The sequence below is a fragment of the Cordyceps fumosorosea genome (assembly GCF_001636725.1).
Source record: "Cordyceps fumosorosea ARSEF 2679 chromosome Unknown scaffold_2, whole genome shotgun sequence".
Lineage (NCBI taxonomy): Eukaryota > Fungi > Ascomycota > Sordariomycetes > Hypocreales > Cordycipitaceae > Cordyceps > Cordyceps fumosorosea.
The window spans coordinates 499,295-517,778 of NW_017387302.1; the positions used below are offsets into that span (position 1 = coordinate 499,295).

General features: G+C 64.6%; 2 protein-coding genes across 2 annotated transcripts; one reads left to right on the top strand and one right to left on the bottom strand.

The window, feature by feature from the left end:
* Positions 1-946: 946 nt before the first annotated feature.
* On the top strand, positions 947-2,873 carry ISF_01307 (Transcription factor; the record flags this gene model as incomplete). The annotated part of the gene is made up of 5 exons (XM_018844914.1): positions 947-981; positions 1,030-1,159; positions 1,214-1,619; positions 1,658-2,244; positions 2,304-2,873. 5 exons carry the CDS (start codon positions 947-949, stop codon positions 2,871-2,873), a joined length of 1,728 nt encoding a protein of 575 aa, XP_018707680.1.
* Positions 2,874-3,548: 675 nt separating this feature from the next.
* On the bottom strand, positions 3,549-17,076 carry ISF_01308 (Amino acid adenylation; the record flags this gene model as incomplete). Its single annotated transcript, XM_018844915.1, has 2 exons — positions 3,549-6,386; positions 6,439-17,076. 2 exons carry the CDS (start codon positions 17,074-17,076, stop codon positions 3,549-3,551), a joined length of 13,476 nt encoding a protein of 4,491 aa, XP_018707681.1.
* Between the last annotated feature and the right edge of the window lie 1,408 nt (positions 17,077-18,484).

Here is an 18,484-nt window from a genome sequence, read left to right on the forward strand (position 1 = left end):
GCTTTGTCGAGGCGACAGACGAGGCATTTCCGAAAGCGTGGAATCATGGGACCCGGGCGAAAACGATCGCAAACAGGTGAGTTTGCATCATCTCTACCTGGTCTGGTGTGCGCCTGCTGCCTGCCGCCTGCCGCCTGCTGCTTGGCTGACTTGATATGGGTATGGAGGATGCGAGACTTGCCGCGCCCGCAAAGCAAGTATCTTCCTCCTCACCACCTCATCAGAAGGATACAGGTCTAATATCATGGGAATACAAACAGGTCAAGTGCGACGAGCGTCCAAACGGCTGTCTCAACTGTCAGCGTCTCCAACTTGAATGTTTGAGGCGATCCGCCTCAGCTCCAAACCAGCATGTCTCGGACGGCAATCTGGTATTCACCGCCACCCCCGCTGCCCCCAACAGCCTGCGGCGCAGACGCATGATCCGCTCATGCAAAGCCTGTCGCGTCTCCAAGCTGCGGTGCTCCGGCACGCCCCAGTGTGAGAATTGTCAACGACGCGGCCTGAGCTGCCAGTATGAGCCCGGGCCGGAACCGGGGTGGGTGAGTAGGACAAAAGGTGCGCGGCCGCAAACGATGCCGCCGCCGGGGGGCCGAAGCCAGAGTTGCTCGCCGTCATGTGATACGGGCGACTCAACCGAGACAAGCTCTCGCGCGGGCAGCAAGAATGCTAATTCATCGGTGATGAAATCACACTGGTAGAGACTCCCTCTCCCTCCTGGTGTGCTCTGTGCTCTGATCACGCACGCACGGGAAATAAATGTTTACACGAGTCTCACCAGAAATACAGGCTGTTCGCCAAGCAACTACCGAGTAAATCCAAGGTATTGCAACTCGTTGAGCTCTACTTTAAACTTGTCCATCCACTACGCTGCTTCAGCTTTATCCACCGCCCATCGTTTATGCAGTTCATTGAAGACCAGAGCGAAAATGAGCGCAATTCCAACATGGTCCTTCTCGCAGTCTGTGCGATAGCTGCCAAGTAAGTCGCAACATGCAAATTGACTGAAGGAGTCTACTGACACTTCAGATTCTATGCTGCTGAGAGACTGGACGAGTTGGGCGACGGGCATGTCCTCGGGGCCGGCAATGAATGGGCGCAGATGGCCCACCGTCATTTGTATGAAGCTGTACAAGCCCCCTCTACTGACATGATTATGGTGAGTAAAATTATGCCGTATCAAGCGACGGGATATCCTAGAACTGACGAACAGACTGCCGTTCTATTGCATGAACACGCGCTTCGGATCGGCAACTACGCCGCCGCCTTTGTCATCACCGGCTTGGCCGTCCGCCTCGCTCAAGCACTTCGCCTTAATCTGGAGCAGCAAAACACCAGAGGGAATTCCGATGCGCCACCTTGCGCGTACGAATCTTGCAGACGCCTTATGTGGAGTGTCTACATCATGGACGCATGGGTCGGCAGCGGCGTCGACGAGCTGACGTTGCTGAGCGACAAGAACATCAAGATTGAGCTTCCCGTTTCCGAGATGGATTTTGTACTAGAGAATACAAAGATGCCGACTGGGAATCCCACATCCGAAGAAGAAACTAGAAACTTGGACTTGGAAGCTCACTTTGCCACGTTGGTGGGCCTTCGCCAGCGAGTTCTATGGTACAGTAGTCTCCTTTCTTTCCTCGACTATCACGACTATCAGTTTTGCTAACCATGCGCATGTGGGAAAGGATCATCAAGAACCTCGACTCGACGCAGGAGCCCTGGCTCGCGCAGTCAGAGTGGTCCGTCATCCGTGAGGAGCTCCTCCGCTGGAACCACGGCCTGCCCGTCAACCTGGGCCTCACCCGCTCTTCTATCCAGAAGCGCAAAATCTCCGGCCAGCACGGCGCCCTGCTTCACCTCCACCTCACATACCACCAGACCTTTTACGACCTCACCCGCATCGGCATGCCCGGGCTCATGCGGATCAAGACGCCCGTCGTGTTCCCACCGGAGCAGGGCGACTTTGTTCGGGGCCTGCAGGATCAGTGCTTTGAGCACGGGCTGGCTGTGTCGAGCATCTTTGATGAGGCACTGAGGCATGGGATGGAGGCGTTTGCGGACACGTGGCTGTGCGTGGTGGCGCATGATGTGTCGAGGATGCTTATTCACTTCTTGGTGAATAAATTCGGATCCGGTTTTCTGCGAGACGAGGCTTCTATGGCTAGGGAGGTGGAAGCCGCCGTCAGGGCGAATGCTAGTGCGTTGGACCGAATGATACACATCATGGCACTCGCACGGCCTCTGGTTAGTGCTTTCCTCCTCTTGCATCGTCCATCGACGCGGTAGTATGCTTACATTACTAGCTGGAAGCCGTCATTGCGGATCTTGAAATGAACGGCTTAGAGGTACCCCCGGATCTTGCGCAAAAATTCCACCGCGCGGATGTGAGAAGAAGAGGATCCGCCGTGCAGCTACCCAGCAGCAGCTCTCAAAGTAACTGGGGGGCGGGCACGCTCTCCCAGCAAGGCCCCGAGAACGTCCTGGCCCCCCTCGCCATCTTCCGCATGGCGCGCAAAGACATTGCCGAAAACCGCGTCCACGGACGCCCTGAAGACATGTCCAACCCCGCGCGATTAGACAAAAGTCCCAACGAGACCGAAGTGGCAGCGGCGACGGCAGCTCAGCAACCACCATTTACCTGGATGCAGCTGACGTCGCAGCGGCCGCTTACCACGTCCCATACGGCTGATGCTCAGTCCGAGTGCATGGCCTCTCCAATCGAGTTCAATCAGTTGCCGATGGGGTTTGATGACTTGCAGGTGTACATGACGGCACCTCTCATGATGGACGGCTACCTCGAGCGGACGATGCACGGATCGACCATGGACGGCGGTAATTCTTTCGCGACGGCTCATTGGCCTGGTTGGTCATGACGAAATGTGAAATTAGATGCAATACCCCCTATAGAAGGTCAGCCGACTACATTCTCCGTACAACAACAAATGAGAGGATACGACTTGACTCTTGATTCGTTGTGGCTTGTTTGTATGCTGGCAAGCCAGCAATTACGCCATATGCCTCTACATGGCCTCATTACCAGAGGCGTCATGATTAATAAAAATCGAGTGGCTTAAAAGAATTCCACTCAAGTCGGCGAGCTTATTGACGAGGCGTTCCGACCGACAGGCATCGGAGCTATCGGCTCGATAGAGGCGAAGACCATGGAGTGGAATCTCTCATCGCAATACGGCGACCATTGTGGGGATATGTCGGTGAATGAGAGTGATTCGAACCAAAATTAGAATCTCATTCACTGGGAACAGTATTTGGCCCTTGTAAGTTGGGATGATGATCAGGCGATGAGTTTTGCCTACGCGTCAAATTCTGCGAGCCCTAGTGCTAACAGACGTTGCCTTGGAAGCGGCTCGGCTAATCAACCGATGTACTACAACCTTGTAACATCTAGTGAACAGCAAGTAATAATTAGAAGATACATCTAGGCTAAATGACAAAGGAAAATAATCTCATTTATATGCACACAAACTTTGGCGGACCGGGTCGAGATCTATTGCCTCGACCACCATCCGCATTCTTCGGCTAATGACCTCCTAATGAGCCCGGCCGCCGAGCAACGCCAGCTGCGACAGCCAAGTCGGATGCTCAAACACATCCTCGGTGGTCATGAGATATCCCTGGCTGGCGACGTGGGAGGCCAGCACACCAGCTCCGATCAAGTCTCCTCCCAGATCGAAAAAGGTCCTCGGAGACTCCGCGTCCAGCTCGACATCGCCCCCGAGCACGCTCCTCCAGGCCATGCGCAGGGCCTCGATCTTGGCAGGCGGGCAGCGCTCGGCGAGCAGCGTCTTGGCCTCGAAGCCGTTGACGTGGACGGGCTGAGCCCGCACGGGCAGCGCGCACCTCATGGGCGGCAGCTCCGGCAGCCCCCCTAGCGATGCCTCGGTGCCGCTGCAGAACCGCAGGACGGTCTCGTGCAAGTCCGCGGCCAGCTGACGGGCCACGTTCGCGGGAACCACGCCCGCCGCGAAGCTGACCTCGACGTCGACTGTGTCGTCGCTCGACGCGGCGATGATGTGGACCTCGACGCTGTCGACGTCGACCGCACCGGAGCCCGGGGACTCGAAGATGCGCATGCGGCTCGCCTGCGTCTCGTCGTCGCTGTAGCTGTTGTGGCGGATCACGGTGCCGAAGTAGGCGTCTCGAGGCCACGAGGTGCAGTCGCGGACGATGGCGCGGGAGCCGAGCTGCGCGTGCGGGATGCCGGCCACGCGCTGGGCATGTGCGGCGGCGAGCAGGTCCGCGACGCGCCAACCATCTTGGAGAGTGACGCGCAGAGGCACGACGTTGACGCAGGGCCCGATGACGGCCTCGCTGGCCGGGTGGTCGCGGCCGTGCGTGAGGACGCCGAGGACGATGTCGGTCATCTCTGAGCGCTTGGCCAGCACGTACGCCCAGGCTGCGCCGAGAACGGTGGGGAGCGTGTGGTCGATCGAGCGGAGCTGGCTTTGCGGGATCGACTTGGTGATGGAGACGTCGGCGCCGCGGCGTGAGAGGGCGTGGGGGGCGCGCTCGTTCAGCCGCGTGACGGAGGAGCCGCGCAGAAGCTCGCGCCAGTAGGCAACCGCCTCCGGCCGGTCAAGCCCGGAGAGGGACCGCATGTGGGCGGCGAAGCTGGCGACCGGGTCCGCACCAAGCGTGACGACGGAGTCCTTGCAGGCGTCCTCGAAGGCGGACCACATCTGCCCCAGACTGATAGCGTCAAACTGCGCGTGCGACAGCCTCATCACCACACGGTACGTCTGATGCGTCTCGGAGTAGATGACGAAGAACTTGGTCAGCGGCGCGCCGAGGTCGAGCGGCTTGGAGGATTCGCGACGTAGCAGGGCGGCCGTGCACACCTCGAGGTCGTCGTCTAGGATGGTGGCCACCTCGGGCTTCGCGGAGCGGAGGACGACTTGCAGGAAGGAGTCGCCGTCGACGACGAAGGCGGTACGCAGGATGTCGAAGCGCGAGACCAGGACGGAGCACGCCCGGACGATGTGTAGTAGGTCGGCGCCGGAGGAGGCGGCGGGGCGGTCGAGAGCGTGGTAGAAGAGCATGCTCCGGGAGGTAGAGTAGGTCATGGCTAGACTGCGCGCCTGCTCGTCGGTGACGGGCAGCACGTCCTGCGGCTGCTCGTCGTGGGAGCGACCCAATCTCTGTAGTACTGCCCCGAGACGCTCCTCGGAGATGCCGGACGACACCGCCGTCGGTAGAGGCGACGGCCCTGCTGCTTCCACGGCCTGAGCGGGTTCGTCGTTGATGCGCTGCAGTCGCTGCGCGGCGTCGCACAGCTTCGGGTGCAGGAGGACGTCGGCGACGGTGAGCAGTTGACCGCGCCGGCGCGCCGCGCCGACCAGCCGCATCGCGCCGATGGAGTCGCCGCCGACGCGCATGAAGCTGTCGTCGGCGCCGATGCCCTCCGCGTCCACGCCCAGCACCGTCGCCCACAGCTCCCGCAGCAGGATCTCGGCGGGCGTGCCCGGCGCGCGCTTCTTGACTTGGTGCAGGTTGGCGGCCGCGAGCTCCTGCAGCGTGGCGGCCTCGGCGCGAACGCGCAGCGCCTTGCGGTCCAGCTTGCCGGTGGCTGTTTGCGGGAGGCCGGCCGCGGGCAGGAAGGCGGTGACGGTCACGTTGGTGGGCAGGTGCTGCGTGAGGACCTCCTCCAGGCCGCCTTGGAGCTGCTGTTGCAGGTCCTGGAGGTTGGAGGTCTGCGAGGTGTCGAGGAAGGCGACGAGGACGGGCCTCTGGGCTTGGGAGGGCTTGACGAGCTCGACGACGACAGAGGTTTGGCTGCCAGTGCTGGAGAGGTATTCCTGGATGACGTGCTCGACGCCGCCTAGCTCGAGGCGCTGACCGTTGACCTTGACTTGCGTGTCCTTGCGGCCGACGTACACGATGCTGCCATCGTGATGGTAGCGGACCAGATCACCTGTCCTGTACAACCGACCACGACGGCCACCGTGGTTCGGTCCGCCTCGCAGCAGCCAGGCAGGATCCTCGATGAAAGCCGCCGCCGTCTTTTCCGGCTCGTTAAGATAGCCCGGGCCGACCAGCGGACCCTCCAGCAGCAGCTCCCCGACACAACCGACCGGCACCAGCGCCGTCGCCGTCTCCGGGTCCACGATCCACGTGCAGAGGCCGACGCCCCGCCCGATGCTGTCCTTGACCATGGCCTCCGGGTCGACGCTCAGGATGGTGGCCGTGGCGGTGCACTCGCTGGGGCCGTACATGTTGCGCAAGGAGCCAACGAGGCGCGCCCAGCGGCGGGCGTCGGCGGGGCGGAGCTGCTCGCCGCCGAGCGTCATGGCGCGCAGTCGGCGCAGGGCGCGCTCCGGCAGCAACCCGGCAGCCGTGGGGGTCATGTCGACGTGCGTGACGCGGAGCCGCTCCATGGAGCCGGCGAGGTCGTCGCGGCGGTCGGCGTCGGAGGGCACACACAGGCAGGGGGCGCCCGGGGGGGGAGAGGGAGAGGAGGAGGTTGAGCCAGGCGGCGTCGAAGGCGTAGGAGGAGAAGTCGTACACGCGGGCGGACGGGTTGTAGCCGAAGTAGTGGTGCTGATGGAGGATGGTGCTGCTAAAGTTGGAATGCGTGACGATGACGCCTTTGGGCGTTCCAGTGGTGCCAGAGGTGAAGAGCACGAAGAGAGGGCCTTCGGGTGCGACTATCGGCAGTGTGGTGTTGTCGTTGACTGCGACCTGGTTGAGCTGGACCTCGCCAACGGCAACGACGGCGGTTCCGGGGGTCTTTGCTAGCCTGACGGCGAGCTTCTGGCAGCCTGGTGAGGCGAGTATCATCTGCGGCTGGAGTTGTCGGACAATCGTGACCAGCCGATCTTCGGACTGAGCTGGATCCAAAGCCGCTGATGCACCACCGGCCTTCATAACCGCCAGCATGGCCACTGACGTCCACATGGACTTTTCGAAGCAAATAGGCACGATGGAGCCTACTTGGAGCCCCAACTCGACTAGACGGTGAGCGAGTCGTGTTGACTGCTGGTCGAGTTCTTGATACGTGAGACTGCCGTCCCAGGCGTCGATGGCGATGGCTTGCGGCTGCTTGTCCACCGTCTCCTTGATCAAATCGTGTACGCAGCGGTCGAGAGTCTCTGGGACGACCCCGTTCCACTTCCAGATATCGTCTAGATCCAGCGAATTAATCGACACGACGTCGGCCAGCTTCGCATGCAGGTTATCCGCGTGGCAGAGCTGTCGAAGGACATTCTCCAGCTGGGCCGTCATCCTCGTCATCGTCTCGGCCGCGATGACCTCCTCATCGTACGTGATCTGCAGGTGCAGGCCGTCCTGCTCCAAGTCGCAGATGACGTTGACGGCGTACGTGTCAAACGACCCGATGAAACCCTGCGCCTCGTCGTCGTCGCTATCCGGGAGGAACAAGTCACTCCCAATCTGCGTTTCCTCAACCGGCTGCACGACGAGCAGTGTCTGGAACTGACACGCCGCCTTTGCCTCCGCGCTGACGCGGCTAATCTGCGACAGCCCGGTCTGCTCAAACTCGATCATCCGGACGGCCTGCTCCTGCATACCACCCAGGAACTGCGCGACCGTCACGGAGCGCCGGTCGTGGAGGCGCACGCGGAGCGGCACGGTGGCGATGGCCGGGCCGACCATGGCCTCGACGCCGGGGATGGCGGCGCTGCGGCCGGCGACGGTGGCGCCGAAGACGACGTCGTCCGCGCCGGTGTACTGCGCGGCGACGACGGACCAGGCGGCGCGGATAGCGATGGAGGGGGTCACGTCGACCTCCTGCGGCCAGTGGAGGCCGCGGATGCGTCGCGAGACGGATCGCCCGGCGACGGGTTGGTGGTTGAGGGATGGCAGGGGAGGGAAGCACGGGGCTTCGAGGGCGTCCATCTCGCGGCGCCAGAAGGCGGTGGCCTGCGCGGGGTCGGTGTCGATCATGTGGGCGACGAAGCCCTGGAAGGGCACGGCCGGGGAGATGGGTTCGTCGTTGTACGCCTTCTCTAGGGAGTTGAGCATGGAGAGAAGCGACCAGCCGTCGTACAGGGCGTGGTGGATGGTCCAGACGAGGTGATGGTGGCCGGCTTCGCGAACCAGCCGGAACCGGGTCAGCGGCGTGCCGAGACCCATGGGCTGAAGTCGATCAATCTTTGCGGACAATGGGAGAGTGTCGGAGTCTTCGCTCTCCTCGGGCCATCCTAGCTGCTCTTGAATAACGACCTGCACGATGCCTTGTCCCGGCAGGTCGACGATGCGTGTTCGCAGCACCGGCGTTGCGGCCACCATGCTGTCCCACGCCTCCTTGAAGCGGGCAACGTCAATCGTCTCGTGAAGCGTGAAGATTTCCTGCCCGACGTAGTCACCCGCGCGCTTCGCCGTGAGAGCCAACAAACCCTGCTGCAACGGCGTGCACGGGAAGACATCCTCCACCCGGCCGGCCGCCACGGAGCAGAGCTCGGCGGCCTGGGCGCGCGCCTCCTCCGACGTGATGCCACCCTGGAGCAGCGAGAACGGGGCGACCTCCCGCACCTGGACCTGCCCGCGCGCGCCGGCGATGGCGGCCAGGTCGCGCAGCCGCGGGCTCTTGAAGACGTCCGCGACGGTCAGGAAGAGGTCCCGCCGGCGCGCGGCCTCGACGAGCTTCATGACGCTGATGGAGTCTCCGCCGACGCGCAGGAAGCTGTCCTCGCGGCCGATGCCGTCCGCGCCGATGTTGAGGACGGCGGACCAGAGGGCCTGCATGCGGCGCTCGGCGTCGGTGCGGGCCGCCTGCTTGGAGTGCGGCGCGGCGCTGGCGGTGAGCTGCTCAAGGGTCAGCGCGGAGGCGCGGGCGCGCAGGCTGCGGCGGTCGAGCTTGCCGCTGGCGGTGAGGGGGAAGGAGAGGACGGGGAGGAAGGCGGAGGGCGTCATGTAGGCGGGTAGCCGCTCGGCGAGACGGTCGTCGAGGCCGGCGAGGATGGGCTTCACGGCGGCGTCGAGGGCATCTGTGGCGGTCGCGTCGTCGGGGTCTGATGATGTCGGGATAGAGAAAGAGGCGCCGAGGCTCAGGAAGGCGACCAGGATCGGCTTGACGCCCTTGGCGGGGGTGACGAGCTCGACCACGACGCCGACGGGCTTGCTTTCGGGGAGGCAGCGCTGGACGGCATGCTCGACCTCTCCGAGCTCAAGACGCTGGCCGTTGACCTTGACCTGGTTGTCCTTGCGGCCCACGAAGACCAGGCTGCCATCTTGCCGATAACGCACCAGATCTCCCGTCTTGTACAGCCGGCCGTGGCGACCGGGCTGGTCCGGTCCCGGCCCGCCGCGCAGCAGCCACGCCGGGTCCTCGACAAACACCTCGGCCGTCTTCCCCGGCTCATCCAGGTATCCGGCCGTCACCAGCGGGCCCTCGAGCAGTAGCTCGCCCACGCCACCAACCGGCGTCAGGACGTCGTGGTCGGCGGCCTCGGCCACCCAGGTGACGAGGCCGACGCCCCTGCCGATGACCCTCTCCTCTCCTCCCGCGCTGCTGCCGGGCACGCGATGCAGCGTAGCAAAGGTGGTGCACTCGCTCGGCCCGTACATGTTGTGGATCGCCGTTGAGGCTGGTACGCGCGCGACGTCGTCCGGCCGGAACGACTCGCCGATCAGGTGCAGCGTGTCCAGGCCGGCCAGCCCGGCGGCGTCCAGGGCGCGCACCGTGGAGGGCGTCAGCAGCGAGGCGTTGGCGGAGAGCTGGTCGATGCCCTGCAGCGGGTTCGCTCGTCGGGTCTGGTCGCTGGGGATGCACAGGGTGCCGCCAGCGGCGAGGCCCTGCAGGAGGTTGCACCAGACGAGATCAAAGGTGTACGAGGCAAAGTCGTACACCCGCGAGGCCCGGGTGAAGCCGAGGGCCTGGTTCTGGTGCTGGATGGCGCTGCTGATGTTGGCGTGCGTGACGATGACGCCCTTGGGGTTGCCGGTGCTGCCGGAGGTGAAGACGACGTACAGCGGATCCTCCGGCTTCGCGGCCGGCAGCGTGGCGGAAGGCTCCGGCTCCGGCTCCGGCTCCAGGAGGTGAGCCAGCGCCGCCTCGTCCACGACCACGGCGCTCGCTGCTGAAGACGCGACCAGTCTATCAACGAGCTCTCGCTGGCTCGCGGAGGAGAGGATCAGCGTGGCCTTGACCTGCTGGACGATGGTTTTGAGCCGTTCCTCCGGCTGTGCTGGGTCCATGGCAACGGAGGCGGCACCGGCTTTCATGACGGCCAGCATCGCGACGGGCGTCCACACAGACTTTTCAAAGCACAGGGGGACAAAGCCCCGGACGCCGAGACGCACGAGGTGATGGGCCATCCGGGTGGACCGCGCGTCGAGCTCGCGGTAAGTAAGCTGCCCGTCCCAGGCACACACGGCGACGTCCTCCGGGTGTCGGGCCACGGAGTCGGTAATGAGCTCCTGCACGCCGCGGGTCGCCGTCTCCGGCACCGTCGAGTTCCACGCCCAGACGCTGGCCAGGTCCGTCTCATTAAGGGAGACGAGGTCCGCCAGCTTGCCGTCCAGGTCCGCGCTGCAAAACTGCCGCAGCATAAACTCGACCTGCGCAGCAATCCCCTTCATCTGCTCCTCCGACACGACCGCCTCGTCGTAGTTGACCTGCAGCCGCACGCCACCTGGCTTCAGCTGGCAGACGATGTTGATCGCATACGTGTCGAACGCGCCCACCAGCCCCTGCTCCGTGCTCGCCTCCTCCTGCTCCCCCGCCTCCGCGACAAACAGCCCCGGCGCCGTCTGCGTCTCCTCGTCCGGCTGCACCACCAGCAGCGTCTGGAACTGGCACGCCGCGGCGGCCTCCGGGCCGCCGACCCGGGCGATCCGCGGCAGGCCCGCCTGCTCGTAGTCGATCATGCGCGCCATCTGCGCCTGCAGGTTGGCGAGCAGGTGCGCGGCGCTGCGGGAAAAGTCGAGCGGCACGCGCAGGGGCACGGTGGCGATGGTCGGGCCGAGGATGCGCTCGACGCCGGGGACGGGCACGTGGCGCCCGGCGACGGTGGTGCCGAGGACGACGTCGCGCAGGCCGGTGTACTGCGCGAGGACGACGGCGAGGGAGGCGCGAAGGACGACGGTGGGGGTGGCGTCGGCGCGCGGCCAGGAGAGGTCGGAGACGGCGCGGACGAGGGAGCGGCCGGCGTCGGGGCGGTAGGTGGGCGAGGGAAGGGCGGGGAAGGTCTGCGCTTCGAGGCCGTGAAGCTGCTCCTGCCAGAAGCCGGCGACGTCGTCCTGGCTGATGCTGTTGACGTGCTGCACGAAGGCCTGGTATGGCGGCGGCGCGGGGATGAGGTTGTTGTTGTTGTTGTAGGTGCTTTCGAGCGAGCTCAGCATGAGGGACATGGACCAGCCGTCGTAGAGAGCATGGTGGATAGTCCAGACGAGGTGGTGCCGGTCGTCACTCCGGACGAGCCGGAAGCGCATCAGCGGCACGCCGAGGCCCATCGGGTGCTGGATGTCCATGCGCGTATAGTGCTCGACGTCTTGCTCCTCGGAGGCGACGGCCATCTCGGGCCAGGCGTAGGCCTCGTCGACGACGACCTGCATGAGGCCTTGGCCGGGTAGGTCGACGATGCGCGTCCGTAGGATCGGCGTGCCGGCAACCCACCGCTGCCAGGCGTCCTGGAGGCGCGGGATGTCAATCTCCGGACGGATCTCGAAGACTTCTTGCGCCACGTAGTCGCCGCCGCGGCGGGCGGTCAGCGCGAGCAGGCCCTCCTGCAAAGGCGTGCAGGGGAACACGTCCTGGATCTGCTCCGGGCGCACGCCGCAGAGCCGAGCGGCGTCCAGTCGTGTCTTTGACGCATCGGCCGGGACTAGGGACAAGGGCGCGATGGCCTGCTGGCCCGGCTCGACCAGCGTACCGACGACCTTGGCCAGGTCGCTCAGCCGGGGCCGCTTCAGCATCTCGGCCACGGTCAGGTGGACGCCCTGCTGGCGTGCGAGGCCGACCACGCGCATCGCGCTGACCGAGTCACCGCCGATACGCAAGAAGCTATCATCGGCGCCGATAGCCTCAGGGCTGATTCCCAGGGTGGACGCCCAGAGCGCCTGGACGATCCTTTCAGCCTCGGTCGTCGGCGGCCGCTTCTCCGCCTTGGCCCGGTACGGGTTCAGCGCCGCCAGCTGCTCCAGCGTGAGGCCCTCCGCCTCGGCGCGCAGCACCCGGCGGTCGATCTTGCCGGCCGTGGTCAGCGGGAAGCCGCCGCGGCGCGGGATGAAGGCGCTGATGATGATGTTGGTCGGCAGCGACTGCGCGAGGCGGTCCTCCATCTCCGCCTGGCGCGCGTGCATGGACCGGAAGAAGACGTCCTCGTCCGCGGCGCCGATATCCACAAAGGCGACCAGCACGGACTTGCCGGCCTGCTTGGGCGTGACGACTTCGACGACCGCCCGACCCTGGCCCAGGCACTTCTGGATGACGTGCTCGAGGCCCTCGAGCTCGAGGCGCTGGCCGTTGAACTTGACCTGCGTGTCCTTGCGGCCGACGAAGACGAGGCTGCCGTCCGCGGCGTGGTAGCGGACCAGGTCGCCCGTCTTGTACAGCCGGCCGCGGCGCCCGACGAGCCGCTGCAGCCACGGAGGGTCCTCGATGAACGCGGCGGCCGTCTTGTCCGGCTGCCCGAGGTACCCCGGGCCGACCAGCGGGCCCTCCAGGAGGAGCTCGCCCGCGCAGCCCACCGGCACGAGCGCGTCGGCATCTTCCGGATCGACGATCCACGTGCACACGCCGACGCCGGCGCCGATGCTGTCGGGGACCATGTCCGGAGTTACGCGCAGGATCGTGGCCGTGGCGGCACACTCGCTCGGGCCGTACATGTTGTTCACGTGCCCCCCGACCAAGCTCGCCCAGCGCCGCGCCTCATTCTCTGGCAGCCGCTCGCCGCCGAGCGTCAGCCCTCGCAACCGCCGGAGCGCCTCGTCCGGCAGCAGCGCCGCGGCGGTCGGCGTCATGTCCACGTGGGTGGCCGCCCGGCGCGCCATGGACCCGGCGAGGTCGTCGCGGCGCTCGTCCTGCGACGGCACGAGCAGGCAGGGGCCGCCGGTCAGCGCGAACAGCAGGTTCAGCCAGGCGGCGTCGAACGCGTACGAGGAAAAGTCGTACACGCGTGCTTGTGGAGTGTTGTAGTGGAAGAAGTCGCGCTGGTGGCGGAGGGCGGCGCTCATGTTGGCGTGGGTGACGAGGACACCCTTGGGGGTGCCGGTCGTGCCGGAGGTGAAGAGCACGAAGAGCGGCGTGTGAGGCGTGACGGCCGGAGAAGGAGGAGGAGGAAGAGGAGGAAGAGGAGGAAGAGGAGGAGGGGAGGTGAGGGGAGTGGCGGTCATCCAAGCCTCGTCGATGGCGACGACCTGGATGGAGCTCGAGGCGGCGAGTTTGTTGGCCAGGGCTTGGTGCTTGGTGGAGGATAGGAGGAGTCGGGGCTGGATTTGCTGCACGATGGTTTGGAGACGCTGCTCGGGCTGCTCCGGGTCCATGGCGACGGAGGCGGCGCCGGTCTTCATGACGGCCAGCATGGCGACGGGCGTCCACACAGATTTCTCGAAGCAGAGCGGGACGAAGGAGCCCATGCCGACGCCCCGGCCGGCCAGGAAACCGGCCAGCTTGGTGGCATGGGCATCGAGCTGCGCGTAGGTCAGCTTTCCGTCCCACGCGTCGATGGCGCCGGCGTCCGGCTGCCTGCTCGCCGTCTCCTGGATCAGCTCGTGGACGCAGCGGTCCTCCGCCTCGGGCAGCTGCGCGTTCCAGCGCTGAATTCCCGCCGCGTCCGCCTCGCTGATAGTCACGGCCTCGGCGAGCGGACCGTCCAGGTTCCGCGGGACGCACAGCTGTCGGAGCACGTGCTCCATCTGCGCCACCATGCGCGCGGTCGCGTCTGAAGAAAAGACGGCGCTGTCGTGGTTGACTTGCAGCCAGACGCCGCTGGGCTCGAGGTGGCAGATGATGTTGATGGCGTAGCTGTCAAAGGCGCCGAGGAACCCCGAGTCCGGGCCGCTCTCCCCCTCCTCCTCCTCATCGTCGGCGAACACGCTATACTCAATGGTAGTATCGGCCTTGCTGGGCTGGACGACGAGGAGCGTTTGGAACTGGCAGGCGGTACGCGCCTCGGCGTTCACGCGGCTGATGCTGAGCAGGCCGGCCTGTTCGTAATCGATCATGTCCACGGCTTGCTGCTGCATGTCGGTCAGCAGCTGGCCGACCGTCTTGCCGTAATCGAGCTGTACGCGGAGCGGCACCGTGGCGATGGTCGGCCCGACCATGGCCTCCACGCCGTTTACCGGAGCGTGCCGACCGGCCACCGTCACACCGTAGAGGACATCCTTATTACTCGTGTACTGTGAGATGACGACGGCCCAGGCGGCACGCAGTGCCATGGTGGGCGTCACGCCGGCCCGCGGCCACTGCACGTCCGTGATCCGGCGGCTCAGCACTGCCGTCGGCCGCGGCTCGTAGTCGGCGGCCGGCAGGGCCGGGAACGGCCGGGCCTCCAGGCCGCGCACCTGCGCCTCCCAGAAGGCCTTGGTCCGCGCCGGGTCGGCCTTGACGATGTGTCTGACAAAGTCCTGGAACGGCGGCGCCGGCGGCGGGGGCGCGTCCACGTTGTCGTAGATGGCCTCGAGCCGTGTGAGCATCAGCGGCACCGACCAGCCGTCAAACAGGGCGTGGTGGATGGTCCAGATGAGGGTGTTTCCCCGCGGCTGCCGGACCAGCCGCGCATGCAGCAGGGGAGTTCCCAGCTCCATGCGCGTCTGCTCATGCTGCCGGACGTAGTCGCCAAGACTCTGCGTGTCGTCCCCGCTGGCCAGCGCATCATCACTGCCATCCTGGGCGATGACGACTTGCACGATGCCCTGCCCGGGGACGTCGATCATGCGCGTCCGGAGAATCGGCGTCTGCGCGACGAACGCCGCCCACGCCGCCCGGAACCGTCCGGCATCCACGCCCTCCCGCAGAGGCAGCACCTCCGTCGCGACGTACTCCCCCGCGCGCCGCGCCGTCAGCGCCAGCAAGCCCTCCTGCAGCGGCGTGCACGGGAAGACGTCCTCCACCCTCTCCGTCTGCACGCCGCACAGCCCGGCCGCGTAGAAGCGCACGTCCGCCGCGCTCAACCCCGGCCGCAGCAGCTCAAACGGGCGCGCCACCTCTGCCGTTGTCTCCTCCGCGGCAGCGCCGGCGGCAAGGTCCCCGAGACGTGGCTTTTTGAGGATCTCGGCGACGGTTAGGCGCAGGCCCTGATCGCGCGCCAGGGCCACGAACTTCATGACGGTGATGGAGTCGCCGCCGACGCGCAGGAAGCTGTCGTCGACGCCGATACTGGAAGGGCTGATGTCCAGGATGCGCGCCCACAGCGCCTGGATCGCCCGCTCCGTGGGCGTCGCCGGCGGGCGCTTCGCCGTGCGGCACGGGTTCATCGCGGACAGTTCCTCGAGGCCGAGCGCCTCGGCGCGGGCGCGCAGGGCGCGCCGGTCCAGCTTGCCCGACACGGTGAGCGGGAAGCCGCCGGCGACGGGGAGAAGGGCAAAGATGGTCATGTAGGCGGGCAGGCGCCGGGTCAGGTGCTGCTCGAGGACGACGCCGCGGGCTTTCAGCTGGGTGAAGTACTCGGAGCCTCCCTCGTCGACATCGAGAAAGGCGACCAGGACCGGCCGCTTAGAGCCGCTGGGGATGATGTGCTCAACGACGGCGCGGGAATCGCCGTCGGTGGTGAGGGCGAGGCACTCCTTGACGATGTGCTCAATCTCGCCGAGCTCGGTGCGCTGGCCGTTGACCTTGATCTGGGAGTCCTGCCGCCCGACGAAGATGATCTCGCCGTCCTGGTTGTACCGCACCAGATCGCCGGTCCTGTAGACCCTGCCCGCGCGGCCTGCGTGGCCCGGCGCCCCGCGGACCAGCCACGGCGGGTCCTTGATGAAAACGGCCGCCGTCTTCTCCGGGTCGCCAATGTACCCCGCGCCGACCAGCGGGCCCTCAATCACCAGCTCGCCGACCGTCCCGATCGGCACCAACCTCTCATGGTCCTCCGGCGCCACGATCCACGTGTTGACGCCGTACCCCGTGCCGATGCTCCCCGAGAACGGCACCCCGCGGTCAATGTCGGTGATGGTCGACGTGGGCGTGCACTCGGACGGGCCGTACGTGTTCTTCATCTCCACGCCGGCCGGAAACCGCTCCAGCGCCTCGGCGCTGGCCTTCTCGCCGCCGAGCACGATGGTGCGCAGCGTGCGGGCCGTCTCGGGCGCCAGCACGTGCGCCATGGTCGGCGTCATCTCCGCGTAGGTGACGCGCAGGCGGAGGATGGACCCGGAGAAGTCGTCGCGGCGGTCCTCCTCGGAGGGGATGCAGAGGACGGCGCCGGCGGTGAAGGTGTGCAGCACGTTCATCCAGGCGACGTCGAAGGCGTACGAGGCAAAGTCGTAGACGCGCGAGTCCGGGCGGAAGCCGTGGGCGGACTGCTGGTGGCGCACGGCGGAGGCGAGGTTGGCGTGGCGGATGGAGACGCCCTTGGGGCGGCCGGTGCTGCCGGAGGTGAAGACGACGTACAGGAGGCTGCTGGGGTCGACCGTGGGCAGCACGTCGTCGCCCTGGAGGGGGGGGAGCTGGTCCAGCCGGCCGTCATCAATGACGACGACGGAGGCGGAGGCCGGCATCGAGGTTAGCAGCTTGGCGGCGACGGGCTCCTGCTTGACCGAGGAGATGACCAGCACGGGGGCGACTTGCTGGACGATGGCGCGCAGGCGGTCCTCGGGCTGGACGAGGTCGACGGCGACGGAGGCGGCGCCGGCCTTCATGACGGCGAGCATGGCGACGGGCGTCCACAGCGACTTCTCGAAGCAGAGGAGTACGATGGCGCCGGGTTGGACGCCGAGGCGGACGAGGTGGTGGGCGAGCCGCGTCGAGTGGGAGTCGAGCTGCTGGTAGGTCATGGTGCCATCCCAGGCGCAGATGGCCTCGGCGGAGGGCTGCCGGGAGGTGACCTCGGCGATGAGGTCGTGGACGCAGCGGTCGACGGACTCGGGCACGGTGGCGTTCCAGCCCCAGATTCGTTCCAGATCTGGGACGGGAATGTCATGGCTGGGTTGTGGTGAGTTCATTGTGATGTGTGTGTCACTGGTGTCTTTTGTGACTGTGTACGTGACTGTGTAAGTGACTGTGTAAAGTGACTGTGTAAAGTGACTGTTGTATACGGTGATTGTGGTACAAAGTAACTGTGATATACAGTGACTTGTATAAAGCGTATAAGTTGTAAAGCCTCTTGGAGGAGAATATCAGACTATCAAGGCTCTTATGTCCATCTGACTATTGCAACCGCAGCTGGCAGCTTTGCTTATAAGACGCAGACCATTCCACATGCCACACTCTTGACCACCCTGTATACCTCTACACCGGCACATATCCGGGCTCGTAGTTTACACCGTCTTGGGCAACTTCCTGGGGTGGGCTGGCTACTGGGGGGGATGGAACAGTCAGCGCCCCTCTGCTTTACAGAAACTCATCGCTCATCGCTCCTCGCTCATCATCAGCCTTGGCCGGTACCGCCCTTGCAAGGTGAGGAGACACATGCTCTGGAAAGACCCGGTACATGCCCAAGTGCGATACATGAGCAGGCCATGGCGAGACCGAGACCAATGAGATGTCACCGCCCCGACGCCGCTCCCAACATGATCGCGCGCGCTAGTCCCGGTCATCGCAACTCTTTGGTCAGTTTTTCTGTCTCTCTGTCTGCCTCTTTGCCTGCCCGGTCGTCGTGTGCTGGCTGGCCCGGCCCACGTACTCCCAGGGCTGACGGATCTACGTAGCGCTTACGGGGTGTGCAAAAGAAAGGTTTTCTTTTTATTTAGTTTAGTGTATTTTATTTCTACTTTATTTTTACTGGAGAATTCGGTCAACTCCATCCATCTACTCCAATTCACATTCGCCTCTGCCGGCGTGCCGGTTTGCCGTGTCTCGAGATGCACGATGTCACTGGCCACGGTCTGATGTGCCGTAGTCGTCGGATGTCGTGACAGTTGAGCCCAGTCTGGCCAGTTCAACGAGGAAGAAACTGCCTCACCGCCTAGAAAAAGGCCAGACACTGGATTGTATTTACTATTTACTAGTACATAAATTAACCTGCTGACGCTGGCGAGACAAGCCTTTATTAGCGCTGAGGCAGGACGCCGAGGTACGTAGTCCTGGCTATGAAAGCAGCAACTATCGAATAGCCAGTGCAAATTGACAAGAGAAAATCTAAAGTGAAAGGACCAAGAAACAGAATAGAGTAATTCTTCGGTTACACTGCAGCAGCTGTCATCTCGTCCTCACCCTGGCATCCCGGCGAGTTGGCCCTATCCAGCCCAAGACGGCTAAGAGATGATGGTGTGTGGGTTGCATCGCCGTTTCCTCTCCACTAACTCGTAGAACGAGTTCCTATGAGCAAGTCTAACTGGTAAACTTGCTTAGGAACTCGTTTGGGAACTTGTTTTTAGGGTCGATTCAGCTTGATGCAGCGGCGGCGCCACT